This window comes from Chenopodium album, chromosome 14 (genome assembly GCF_948465745.1).
Source record: "Chenopodium album chromosome 14, dcCheAlbu1.1, whole genome shotgun sequence".
Lineage (NCBI taxonomy): Eukaryota > Viridiplantae > Streptophyta > Magnoliopsida > Caryophyllales > Amaranthaceae > Chenopodium > Chenopodium album.
In genome coordinates this window covers 46,498,788-46,513,140 of record NC_137847.1, presented here as the reverse complement: position 1 = coordinate 46,513,140, position 14,353 = coordinate 46,498,788, and the positions used below count along the sequence as shown (strand labels likewise).

Below are 14,353 nucleotides of genomic sequence, written 5' to 3'. Positions count from 1 at the left end.
GTTTGTCTTTATGTTGATCTTATGTGCATCGGAAATGATATGAAACTCATTAATGAGTTCAAAGAGTCTATGATGCAAAAATTTGAAATGACAAACTTAGAACTCATGAAATACTTTCTTGGAATTCAAGTAACGCAAACCAAAGGAGAAATTTTCTTTAATCAAGAAAAATGTACCATGGATCTCCGAAAGAAATTTCATATGTAAAATTGCAAACCTGTGAATACTCCTATAGCATTGAATGAGAAATTAAGTCAAGATGGTGGAGCTAATAAGGTCGATGCTAATGTATACAGAAGTTTGGTAGGTTCTTTACTATACTTAACTTATACAAGACTTGGCATAGCTGAAGCAGTGAATACGGTGTTAAGATTTATGAATAATCCTAACAAACTACATGTTGCTGCCGCAAAAAGGATATTACGTTATCTTCAAGGCACTAAGAAAATAGGCATAAGATACAGAAGTGAAGAAAATGATAATTTGATTGGATTTACAGATATTGGTTCTGTAGATGATCGTAAGAGTACATCAGCTTACGTATTCTGTTTAGGTACCAAAATCATTTCATGGATTTTAAGGAAACAACAAACTATATGTCAGCTACTGAAGCAGTTTGGTTAAGAAGAATTTTAAGAGATTTGAATATTATTCAAGAAAGTCCAACAACAATATTTTATGACAATATGTCGGCAATTGCAATGACAAAGAATCCGGTGTTCCATGCTAGAAGCAAACACATTGAGATTCGACATCATTTTATACGTGACTTAGTCGGTGAAGGAGAAATAAAGCTTGAGTTTATCAATATTGTTGATCAGCCGGCATATATGCTTACTAAAACAATAACTTTAGAAAAGTTTGAGAAATTCAAGACAATATTAAACATTGCAAATTAAGGGGGGAATTTGTGAGATTAATTTGCAATAGAAGAGAAATTAAAGGGGAATCTCAAAATAAATTAGTAAAAGGTTATTTCTTGTAAGGCGTACATTAATATTAATTTATCACCTCTCTTATTTTAGTGTGTGACAATTTATAAAGGTTGTAATAATTTTTCATTTAAAACAATAAGAATGAATAACAATACAATATAATATTTTTAATTCTCTAAATCAGTATCTATTATTTTATTAGATAAAGTAGGTTTCGCAACTCTGCTTATTTCATATATACATATATTTATAATCTCCTACATTTCCGATGCTTATACCTATTATACTTCCACTATCTCGAACAATTATGAAATCTTGAATCTTGAAAGCAGAACCCTGGAAAATAATGTAGAAGAACGTAATGCCAAACTCACTAAAATAATGTGTGCAACTGATAAATAAAGATTATCTTAAACTTTTTTATATGCTAGAAAATAGTAGTCGTCTTTACTTAAGATTAGGACTCCTAAAATCCCAAAATAGAGCTAATTTGTCTCTTAAAGTGAAGTGTCCAAGCATGTTCGGGTACGTGTCCAAGCGTTGGACTCGACTATTTTGTGAAAAAATTATATGATTTTGAATTAAAAGTGAAGTGTTCGGGTGTCGTACCCATGACCGAGGATCCGGCACGGGTACGTGAGGTGAAATGAAGAGTTCGAGACTCCGAGTAACATAGGCCGCAACTAGGTTACGGTACAAGGTCGTGAGACGCAGGCGGGGAAAAAAATTGAGGTCGAGGTCGTGTTTGCGGTAACTCACGCGTTGTCGCGGAAGCGACTTGTATTGGTCAAATAGAATGGATCGCGGATTTCGCGGCGTGATTTTTACAAAAACTTTACATGAGTCATTTTTTGAGCTTTTAAATTCATTTTTTTTAAAATAAAAATTCATTTTTTTTTATACAATATTATTGCCAAAACTACTTTAAATATCGCCCAATATATGAGTTATGGTTTTTATAAACTATTTTAACATTATTTGAGCTTTATTTTTTGTTACGCTCAAATAAAATAAGAGCTATAGTCAGCATAGTATAATGTATAGTACTCCAAAGTCCAAACGGAAAGGAAAGGCTAACACTTTAAACCATGAATAAAACTTAAAAATAAAAGCTACAAGAAAAAGAAAGAAAGAATTGAGGGAAGGCCACGTGATAGGAAAAGAAAAAAGGTAGAATAGACAAAACAAGGAAGCCAGCCGCATCAGAGAGGAGAGAGAAAATAAGACCTGCAACTGCAAATAGTCATCGTCGAGAAAGAAATTTGGCCGAAGTGCATACAGCTTTCACCTCGCCTCATTCCCACGAGTTAAAGCCCCAATATTTCTTCCTTTTATGGCTAGTCTAGTTGTTAATCAATAGATTTAGGGTTTTATTTTCGAACCTTAAATCTGGAAATTAGGCTGAATATGGATCGATTTTCTACATTTAATGACCGCTACAATTATTGAACAGTTATATAACGCCGTTCTATCGTTACGTAACGGCCGTCGCGACGAGTTGTGTGTGATTTTCAATGCGCCGTTGTATAACGGCTTTTCGTGGAACGGTAAGTCCCAAACTCGTTATAAAGCGGCCGTTATAGAACGGAATGACCGTTTTTAAATTCCATGGGTGAGGTAGGCCTTGGAGAAGTGGTACAAGTCGCAACTAGGTTGCGGAGTAGGCTGGAGCTCCCTTTGAAGGCATTTCTCTCTCTTTGTCACATAATAACATCTCCAACTTGAACTTATTCCTACGTAACAATATCGAAATGTATAATAAAATGACAATTAATTGAATTTAAGAGGAAAGCACAACAAATATCATACAAATATGGCACATAAAACGAGTATATTATTGTGTTATTAATGGACATGAAAGTAAGTTGGGTTTAAAAGGTGTGGAGAACGGTTCAAGGCGTAAGGCTGCATAGCTTTGGAGTATAAGCTATGGGTTGATTGCTTGGTACTATGCAATGATGGATGGCAAAGCCTTGACTTCTTATGATCGATATGTCAAAATCTAGAAATGGTTTTGAGATGATTATAGTGACAGGATAAAGTCGTATTTCCTAATCAAAAGAATTACCTAAGTCCTCTAGCCAAGCAGATACGGAAGTAGGGTTGAGTCCACAGGGAAACAAGTCTTTCTATCATAATTAATTAAAATAATTTAAATTATTAAGTAATTGAATTAAACTAAGGAGAACTAAAATAGGGAGAAATCAATAAATAAAAGCTTAGGGCATAGGTTCACAAATAAATAAAATTCAAGGGTAAAACATAATAATCAATCATCATGCATCAATTAATTAGATCATAAAGGACTTTCGCTATGTATTACAATCACAGAATTAATCTACCCGTATTAAATCGCATCTCTCGAATCCTCACATAACCATTTCTAAATTAACATGCCTATTGAAACTAAACCTAAACATCAATTCTCATATTTCGAATCTCGAATCAATATTGCATAACTCATACAATTAAACTAGGCCTAATCTAATTGCATAGATAAAATCAATCAATAGAATCAATCATTGACAATCAACAATAATAAATTACCTCATATTATTTATGGATCCCCACAAACCCTAGAAATAAAACTACTCACACATAACTAAATGTAGACTAAGCAAAGCAAATAAACAAGACATAAAAAAAGAAGAAATTGTTACCAAAGTAAACGGTATTAATGAATTGCATAAACCAAAAGTGTAAAGAAAGAACAAGGAAAATAATCCAAAGCTTAAAACTAAACTTAAGAAATTAACTAATGAAAAGAGGTAATCGTATCTAGCTTAACAAAACGTATTTATACATAAGCTCAAAAAATCCAAATTAAAAACAGAGTAAAAAATCGTCGAAACCTCTCCGAAACACGCGCCCGGTCAGGCTGCCTTTTTGATAAGGGGATCTTTGCTCGCGTCTGGTCGAGCGCGAGACAAGGCGAAGGGCTGCCTTCTTTCATCTGCCTCGCCTGGCCCCTTAGGGCGAGCCATCACCCGGACGGGCGTGCTCTTTTTAAGTCGAGTCAAATGTGCGGTTACGAGTTGTGTTGAGATTAAAGTGTCGAGTTAAAGTCGTGAGTTCATTGTCGTGTTCAAGTCGTGTTTGCATGATCGTGGTTGGTGTTGCTTAACTTGTATCCGTAGTCTGTAGTCCGTAGTCCATAGTCCATAGTAAGGAGTAGTTTTTCATGCTCTTTGAAGCAAGGGGGTGAGTTGGTTGCACTGCTTCAAAGTAGTGGGTTATGCACGCATGAGAAGTTAGCTATTATTTAGGGAGTTGGGTCAATAGTTGGGTGGAGTACTTTTAGGAGTATTATGATAGTCAATCCGTTAAGTTAGAGAGTCATAGGAATTTAGTAGTTAGTGGGTTTAATCATTTTATTATGTTTCCACTTTTTTAGCTTATTATTTGTTGTTTGTTAGTCTATATATATGGCTCTTGTATTTCGTGAGGTAAGTATGCAGAATTAGTATTAAGTTCTTTATCTTATTTGCTTCATGTTTATCTAATTTTATTATTTTTATCCTTTAGTATTAGTTTTAACATGGTTCAATCATAGGCCTTATTAAAAAAAGGTCGTGAATCGTGAGAGGAGGAAAAAATTGTTGTAAGTCGTTTGAGTACAAACCACAGTGAGTGTAACTATGTCAGTTAATGGTATATATTCATCGTCGCAGCCCTTAATTCCAATATTTAAGGGTGAAAATTATCATTTGTGGAGTTAGAAGATGAAAACAATGGTTAAGTCCCAAGAGCTTTGGGATATGGTGGAACATTGTTAAAGGCACCGGGTGAACCAAGTCAAGTACTCCGAGAAAGTCGAAAGAAGGATGCGAAAGCCCTGTTTTTCATCCAATCAGCATTGAATGATGTAGTTTCCCGCGAATTTCCGTTGCGTCAACCGCCAAGCAAGCGTGGGACATTCTTAAACAAGAGTTTTTTGGTGACAAATAGGTGATTGCTGTCAAAGTACAAACTTTACATAGTTTTTTTGAGAGTATGGCTATGCAAAGTAAAGAGTTTGTTTAAAATTTTTTATCAAGAGTGTCAGGGATGCATCTATGGTCATTCTATCACTAATGAGACTATTGTGAGTAAAGTTTTAAGATGACTTAGCAAAGAAAAAAATTATAAGCATGTTGTTACCGCTATATTGGAATCTAAAGACTTGTCAATTTATACATTTGATGAGTTCTTTAATGATTCATGAAGAAAGACTCGATAAGAGTGATGATGAAGGAGAAGAAAAAGCATTTCAAGTTGAAGGGAAAATGTCAAATGGTTAGTATTATGATGGAGATCGTGGTCAAGGTAGTAGTAGTCGCGGTCGCGGTAGCGGTAGTCGAGGTCGTGATGGAAGTGGTCGTGGTCGTTCATCTATAAGTAGTGTTCAGTGCTACTATTGCAAGAGGTACGGTCACAAAGAGGACCGATGTTGGGATAAACAAAGAGATGAGCAAGGAGAACAAAGCAACTATGTTCAAAAGGTCGAAGAAGAAGAGAGCAAGCTCTTTTAAAGTCGAGTCAAATGTGCGGTTACGAGTTGTGTTGAGATTAAAGTGTCGAGTTAAAGTCGTGAGTTCATTGTCGTGTTCAAGTCGTGTTTGCATGATCGTGGTTGCTTAACTTGTACCTGGCAGTCCGTAGTCCATAGTAAGGAGTAGTTTTTCATGCTCTTTGAAGTAAGGGGGTGTGTTGGTTGTACAGCTTCAAAGTAGTGGGTTATGCACGCATGAGAAGTTGGCTATTATTTAGGGAGTTGGGTCAATAGTTGGGTGGAGTACTTTTAGGAGTATTATGATAGTCAATCCGTTAAGTTAGAGAGTCATAGGAATTTAGTAGTTAGTGGGTTTCATCATGGTATTATGTTTCCACTTTTTTAGCTTATTATTTGTTGTTTGTTAGCCAATATATATGGCTCTTGTATTTCGTGAGGAAAGTATGCACAAATAGTATTAAGTTCCTTATCTTATTTGCTTCTTGTTTATCTAATTATATTATTTTTATCCTTTAGTACTACCTCCGTTTCATAAAATCTGCAACAAAGTGGCTTGCACAATTCCCAAGGCAAAATTTCTTAAGCAAAGATTAGTAAACAAAGGGTTATGTGATTAATTGGATGTGAGAGAAAGTGTTCCCACCACAACCACCCAAAACTCAGCCAACTCGCACCACCACCTGACCACCAACACCACCACCAGACCACTAACGAACGAAGCCCCAACTCACCACCACCAATCAACTCGCACCACCACTAAAAACCCACCCAACCACCAACAAATCAAAACCCCAACTCACCACCAAAGAACCAAAACCCCCACTTACCACCAACAACGAACCCACCAACCAAATCGCACGACCACCAAATCGCGATCAAATCGCACAACCATCAAATCCAACCAAATCGCACGATGACGACTTTGAAAAGGGTAAATGATGCGGCGAACTCGCAGGGTAACGTGAAAGGGGTGAACGACGGCGACTTTGAAAAGGGCAACAGAGGCGGCGGCGGCTCGGGTTTTCTGTTGAGGATAACAGGAAGCGAAGACTTGATCTGAGTGGTGGTGGTGGTTTCGTGGTTGTGAGAGAAGAGAGAAAAGTGCTGTTGGTGGTGGTTGAGAGGGAGGAGAGAGAAAAAATGGTGATGTTGGTGGTGGATGTGGTTGTGAGGGAGGAGAGAGAATGTGGGTTAGGGTTTTAATTATGGATAAATTAATTTGGGTTAAAGAGTTAATATGTTATTTAATGAAGTTAAATAAAATTTAGTAAGGATATGCCGGTAATTTTACATAAAAAAAATTTACTTAAATGGGAAATTTTTTGTTTGTTGCACATAATGTGTAGTTTCCGTTTTGGGAAGTTGTTGCAGATTTTATGAAACGGAGGTAGTATTAGTTTCAGCAATGTATAACCAATTCAAGGCAAATCTAACAAGTATGCATCAAAGCCAACCAATTAAATCCATCCGACTACTCATCCTTCCTAACAATTGTCAAATAGAGCAAACCACAAGAGCGTATAGAATTCAAGACTAGTGCTCACACACTCAACTCTCATTTATGTGGCGAGTAAAAGTTGTACTCGATCACTCTCCATCCCAACCCCTTTATATGTGAACAATGCCCTCCCAAACTCATAACACTCGCGTGTTTAAAGAGACATGCACTCAACCTAATAGTCGACTCGGAATATATCAAATCATTCCTTGCATTGATAAACAACTAATTTCACATTCACACAACTCTATGCACAAAGGTCGGAAGGTCTTTAAAGCTTGTAATGTAAGGCTAGGGTAAAGGGTAGGAAGTATTAAGGAAAATGTGAGAGAAAAGCCATGCTTAAGGGTAAAGGTCTTTAAAGCTTGTAATGTTTTGCTCTTTTTTTTTTTTTTTTTTTTTTTTTTTTTTTTTTTTTTTTTGTGAAGTTCACTTATTTTTTTTCACTCTTTTTCTTGAACTTTTTTCTTTATTTTTTTCAACATCTTGTTCTATTTTTTCAAGAGAATTAATCTTTCAACAATCATCAAAATAAACCAAATCAAGAACAAACAACTTTTCAACACCACCCAAATTGTGCAAATGACAAGTACACCACAAACTCCCTCACCTCACTCACTAATAGCTCCCCCAAGCCAAGCTTGGGACTAGTAATCAATGGGGTAAAATCGGGTTATAATGTGGTTAATAAACAATAAAAAGTCAAGGCAAAACCATGGGTAACAAGAAGGGAACGAATGTAACTAAAATCATCTGAAGGCCACCTAAAAGAACAAATGCCTTCGCCCTCCTCAATGTGCATAATAATGAGCCATTCAAACATTACTCAAATTTGCAAACCAATTTATTGACATACCGAGAACTAACACACATTACTCACCAAATCAACTAGTCAAGCACTATATTCACAAGTAGTTGGGCAAAATTGACTCATGCTAAGACATCCAAGCAATCAAACATTAAATCATGGCTAACCTATCCGCAATATTCATCATTATATACCAAGAATCAAAATAATTTTCATATATTGGGCACATGAAAGCATGATTTATCATTTATTGTATCGTATTTTTTTATTTTTCCTATTTTTTTGCATTTTTTTTTCAAAGCAATAAATCTAACTAGAAAACAATAAAACTATACGAAACATACCAAAAATAAAAGAAAGAACAGAAGAAAGATACCTATATCAAAAAATCTCCCTAATTCTAAATTAGACAATGTCCTCATTGACTCGGGAATTAGCCCAGCATGGCTAATCATCACCATCCTCATTCATCGCTCCACTGCCACCTGCACCACCAAAATAATTAGGGTTAATATTCCCCCCAAACCTCCCAAAAGGAAAGTCTTGGCAATAGCCAACAAATGAGGAATAGTAGTGTAAATGCCATGGGAGGTGGGATCCACATATTCCTGGGGTGGTGGCTGGTACCAGTCTGCGTATATAGCGTCGTCGGGAATTGCACCACGACGAGCATAGTCATCATACATGGGGAAAATGGCCTTACCCTGGTTCTTCTCAATATACCCTAGTTTTTGGTCAAGGGAGCCTACAATCCTTTCCTAAGGTCTCCCTGGTGTGCTTTATGCGACGACCTATATCCTGAAGGTCCTAAATAGTTTCGTGGTCAGGTTTAGGGGGGTGGTTGAGGCACATGAGGTGGTGGTAGTGGTACCTCAGCTGTGGTTGTGCACGTGGCCTACTGGACATGGCAACTAGAATGTCATTAGTGTAAGAGTCTTGCCCGAGGGAAAAGCGGTTAGCTCGGGGTTAGGAAGAGGAATGATGGGTATTAGGGTTGTTTCCACCCTCACATGCCACTCTAAAGTCTGTTGGTGGTGCACGTGGCCTACTGGACATGGCAACTAGAATGTCATTAGTGTAAGAGTCTTGCCCGAGGGAAAAGCGGTTAGCTCGGGGTTAGGAAGAGGAATGATGGGTATTAGGGTTGTTTCCACCCTCACATGCCACTCTAAAGTCTGTTGGTGGTTAGGCTTGACCCAATCCAAGCTTTGAAAGTAGGCTAAGTTCATGAGAGCCCCCCCTCCCCCCGACAATTGGTCAACCCCTCGTACCTAGACTCGACAAACCCCGCCTTTTTAAGTGTTATCCTAGTGATTAAGCCTCCGAAGCAAAGAGGGGTTTTAGCAGTGCCACTACAAGCGGTGTCCATAATTTGGATTAAAACCGAAATTCAATTTAATCCAAACCGAATTATCAATTCGGATCGGATCCAAACTTTAAATCGGATCGAATTGAGATTTTTTGAAAATTCGGATTTTCGGATTGGATCGGATTGTCCCTAATTGGATCCAATCCAAACCGAAAACCGAATTGTAAAATTAAGTTTTTATAAATATGGATTTCTTTGTTCTTTAATGTTTAGCTCAAATACTTACTACTACATAAAATTAATTAGAAAGACTTTGTATTAATTAATTAATGACGTTGAGCTATTTATTCTCATCATGATTTTGAAGACTTGCATTTACATTAAAAATAAATTTTTATAATCGCATTAAGCGCTAAAAAATAGTATTTTATAATTTGGATTTTCGGATCGGATCCAAATAACAGAATTTTAATTCGGATTGGATCGGGAGAGAAATTCAGATCGGATCGAATTGGAAAACTGAAAACCGGATTATATTTCGGGTTGGATCAGATTTGGACTAAATCCAAACCAAAAACCGAACGTACACCCCTAGAAATAATTTATTTAGCAATGTTTAATTTCCCGTACCCATAAACGTAATGCCCTAGGATAGCTAGCTCGTGAGTTTGGGTATTGTGAGGTTTATGACGAGCTAGAAAGCAAGTCCCCGAAAATCTTTGGAAGAGTTTAGGGACTGGGTGGTGAAAGGGTTGCGAACTTGCATGTTTTGAGAGTTCGGGCAAGGCATACCCATCAAAGCATAATATATATAATCCGATTTATAGTTCTCATGCCATTTAGTAGGGGATGGGGATCAAGACCAAACAATTTCACGAATTCCACATAAGGTAAACTAATATTTCTATTGTTCAACCTAAATGCATAACATGACCATTGTATGTTTGAACTACATTCAACGAGGAAAGAAATTCACAAGTTAATTCACAATAGGTGGGATAATGCATATCAACAAATTTACGCATTCCTATGTCATTCATAAACCTTCTAACATGCTAAAATAATCCTAATGTTTCAAGAGTATTTCGGTGTTAGATAAACATGAGGCAAATAAGATAAGGAACTTAATACTATTTGTGCATACTTTCCTCACGAAATACAAGAGCCATATATATAGGCTAACAAACAACAAATAATAAGCTAAAAAAGTGGAAACATAATACCATGATTAAACCCACTAACTAATAAATTCCTATGACTCTCTAACTTAACGGATTGACTATCATAATACTCCTAAAAGTACTCCACCCAACTATTGACCCAACTTCCTAAATAATAGCTAACTTCTCATGCGTGCATAACCTACTACTTTGAAGCAGTACAACCAACACACCCCCTTGCTTCAAAGAGCATGAAAAACTACTCCTTACTATGGACTAGGACTGCCAGATACAAGTTAAGCAACAGCAACCACGATCATGCAAACACAACTTGAACATGACAATGAACTCACAACTTTAACTCGACACTTTAATCTCAACACAACTCGTAACTGCACATTTGACTCGACTTTAAAAGAGCTTGCTCTCTTCTTCTTCGACCTTTTGAGCATAGTTGCTTTGTTCTCCTTGCTCATCTCTTTGTTTATCCCAACATCGGTCCTCTTTGTGACCGTACCTCTTGTAATAGTAGCACTGAACACTACTCATAGATGAACGACCACGATCACTTCCATCACGATCTCGACTACCGCGACCACGACCTCCATCATAATACTGACCATCTGACATTTTCCCTTCAACTTGAAATGCTTTTTCTTCTCCTTCATTATCACTCTTATAAAGTCTTTCTTCATGAGTCATTAAAGAACTCATCAAATGTATAAGTCGACAAGTCTTTAGATTCCAATATAGCAGTAACAACATGCTTATAATTTTTTCCTTTGCTAAGTCATCTTAAAACTTTACTCACAATAGTCTCATTAGTGATAGAATGATCATAGATGCATCCCTGACACTCTTGATAAAAAATTTTGAACAAACTCTTTACTTTGCATAACCATATTCTCAAAACTACTATGTAAAGTTTGTAGTTTCACAGCAATCACCTTTTTTTCACCAAAAAACTCTTGTTTAACAATATCCCACGCTTGCTTGGCGGTTGACGCGGTGGAAATTCGCGGGAAAACTTCATCACTCAATGCTGATTGGATGAAAAACAGGCCCTTCGCACCCTTCTTTCGACTTTCTCGGAGTGTTTGACTTGGTTCAGCCGGTGTCTCTGCCGGTTCCTTGTATCCTTGCTCCACCATATCCCAAAGCTCTTGGGACTTAAACATTGTTTTCATCTTCAAACTCCACCGGTCTTGGGCTATGGAAAACGGTAATATTTCTCCAATACTCGCATTGGCTACTATAAGTCCGGGAAAAAGCTCCAAATTTGCAATTTCCTATAAAACAATACTTAATCTACGAGAACACTAGAAAGTACATATTAGTAATAAAAGTGGCTCTAAAGAGCCAAAAATACTCCTAAATATGACCAAGGAACGAGGGTGAATCACTATATAAAATGAACATAAGATAGCTTGTTTAAAGAGCTTTCGAACGACTGATCATAAGCTCGATTTGGACTAAAAAAGAAGTTATGGCCATTTTACGAAGAGTTGTGTGCCTGAAAGTTTGCTTGAACATGTGGGAGGTTCACCTGAACTCAAAAGGAAAAGTGACTCTAAGTCACTAGAAAAAGGTTTGCCCAAACCTGCTTGGTGGTTGGCTTGAACCAAGCTAGGTTTGCCCTTACCGAGGGTGGGTTCACCCAAACCTACCTGCTTGTTTTCTACGGCCTTGCGATTTAAGTGGTGTGGCTTATTTACGACTGTAAGAATGTTTATTATGCCTTACACTATATATACTCATATTTAGTCATTGTATTAGAGTAATAATGAGATTGAAATGAAGGGTAAGATGTAAAGCGAGAGGGCCTCAAATGTAAAAGCCCTAATACTTGGGTTTTGAGTGGGGGAAGGGGTGTATTTGGGGTGGGAGCTTTAACGGTGCTTTGAAAGCTTGTAAACTACATTGTTCTTCAAAAAAGATTACTTTATAGTGCAGTGGTGGGTTTCTCTTTCCCACGGTAAATTCTTTTTTGTCTTTGTTGCTTACTTGTTTTCATTCTTTATTATTGTTGATTGTCATTAATCACATTCAAGCTAGCACAAACGTTAAGTCTTTCAAGTAAAATTGGAAGAAGAGCAGTGTTATGTGACTTATGTCCCTCCTTCGCTGCCTTCTTATCTTGACCAAGTAGTATGTCTATTCGTCTAATGGTGGTTTGAATCTTAAAGTGAGGAATACCAATTAAATGACCAGTAAATATCCTAATATGTCCCTTTTTGACATTTGGCAAGTTGTTCTTTTTTGTTTTCCCTTGATGGTGGATTCCTGGTCCCCATATTCTGTACTTCTGTATCAATTATTTTTTTGCTGAATGAATTGTGTTTTTTTTATAACATTGCTTTTTTCTTTACTATTATGCTATATACATTATTATTTTTATCCATTTTAATGCACGATGTTTTTACTAGCATTTATGTTTTCACTATATGCGCAGTTGAAGGCTCTAGGAATTGATAATATCTTGAATTTTGGGTGGCCCGCATCACCGTCACCAGAAGCTATGATTAGAGCTCTTGAAGTATTGTACTCTCTAGGTGTGCTTGATGATGATGCCAAGCTCACTTCACCTACTGGATTCCAAGTTGCTGAAATTCCACTGGTACTTTCATGCCAAGGCTTTATAATTTTTGTGACAGTTCCTGTCAATTAGGATATCAGTAAAGCAATCATAATAGTCCGCAACTTTTATATGCTTCAAAGTGACTATTACACTAGAAAAATCATAAAATTGGAACTACAAGACCAAGTTTTCTGGAAAATGCAGTGATTGGTAAATGAAGTATTATTAGGGAATTGTGCATTCATTGACGATGTATCATATTCATCGTAGGCTTGATGGAAAATCTTTTTTGTTTTGTATTATGTTGAATATAAGGTACAAATGAAAGTGATTATAGAAGTAATGGATTTGGATGATTGACACAACCCGGACAACAGGATATTGCCCTGTTTGGAAAAATAGAGAAGAATAAAAGGATTAATTTGATGAGAAAATATGTGGCTGGCGTTTTCAAGATGATGGTTCTTGCTACTTTTGTACCTGTTAGTTATCACAAGAATAAGGTTGCTTTGCCCAGGGGGCATTGGTTCTTGTAACTCTAGCTAATATTGTTGCGTGTAACTTTGGCTATAGCTGTTTCCCATTATTCGCCTTACATAAAGTGTAGTTTGGTATTTAGATACACGTTGGACAATGGTAGGTGAATGAATGCTGAAGTCTGCAATATTTCCATGTTTGTTAGGTTTTCCAAAGCCTTGCAGACCTACTGTAATTAGGACTTTAGTCTTTAAAAATGTTGGGGGAGTCCAATTACGGACTAGCTATAAGATGATATTGCATATAAGGAAGCAGACATCATTTTCTGTAGTCATGTGCAATGGATGATCCATGAGAAGAAAAAGGCTATAGAAGGCTCATTTTCCTAATGGGTCAGGAGCCTATGTGAATATGGTTCTCAGCGTGCTGATTTTCTGTTAACAGTAAGATTCACAATTACATTTAGTTATTTTCGTGTAGTAAGCCTTGTGGACTTGTGGTTGGACTTTGTGATTTATGTGATTGCGTTCTTGTCCTCATTCCTCCAAGAACTCTCTGTAAGGGTTGGAAGAAAAAGGACATGTTGGATAACATCACCCCTTTTTATTATTGTACTATTGCATTATCATGGTTTAATGATAAAAGTGACTTCTTTTTGTTATTTTACTATTTCACATTTTGGTTTGGCATGTAGATTAACAATATTTGTTAAAATGCAAATAGTAAATTGGTTGTGATAGAGAGAGAATAATTAAGAGAAAGTGCTAATATGGAGACAATATAAAATGTGATAGAGAGAGATAATGGACCAGTACAGTTGGAATTGACATGAAGTGTTTCTATTTAGGACATCTCAGAAAGGAATATTTGAAACCTTGTTAGGTATGAAGAGTGTATGCTTCAACACTAAAATTATAGTGTGTCCCTCGGCGCGGGCCTACCGCGCTTCGCGCCTGCGGCGTTTTCGCCAGACGGTCTTTGCCGACGAGGCAGGGCGCTAGACAGCCGAGTGAGTTTCAGTGCTAGTAAGAAGAGCAGTTGCAAGCTAGCGTATGTCTTTTATAGGTCTGGGCTTTTGCGCCTGTGTACACTTTTA

At 36.9% G+C, this 14,353-nt stretch overlaps 1 protein-coding gene across 1 annotated transcript in view; it reads left to right on the top strand.

The window, feature by feature from the left end:
* The window catches only part of LOC145580298 (putative pre-mRNA-splicing factor ATP-dependent RNA helicase DEAH9), a 44,630-nt gene that overhangs the window by 24,762 nt on the left and 5,515 nt on the right, over positions 1–14,353 (top strand). Inside the window, exon 15 of the mRNA XM_081637722.1 lies at positions 12,655–12,819. Within this exon, the coding sequence (XP_081493848.1) occupies positions 12,655–12,819 (165 nt within the window). The remainder of the gene's footprint in view (positions 1–12,654; positions 12,820–14,353) is intronic.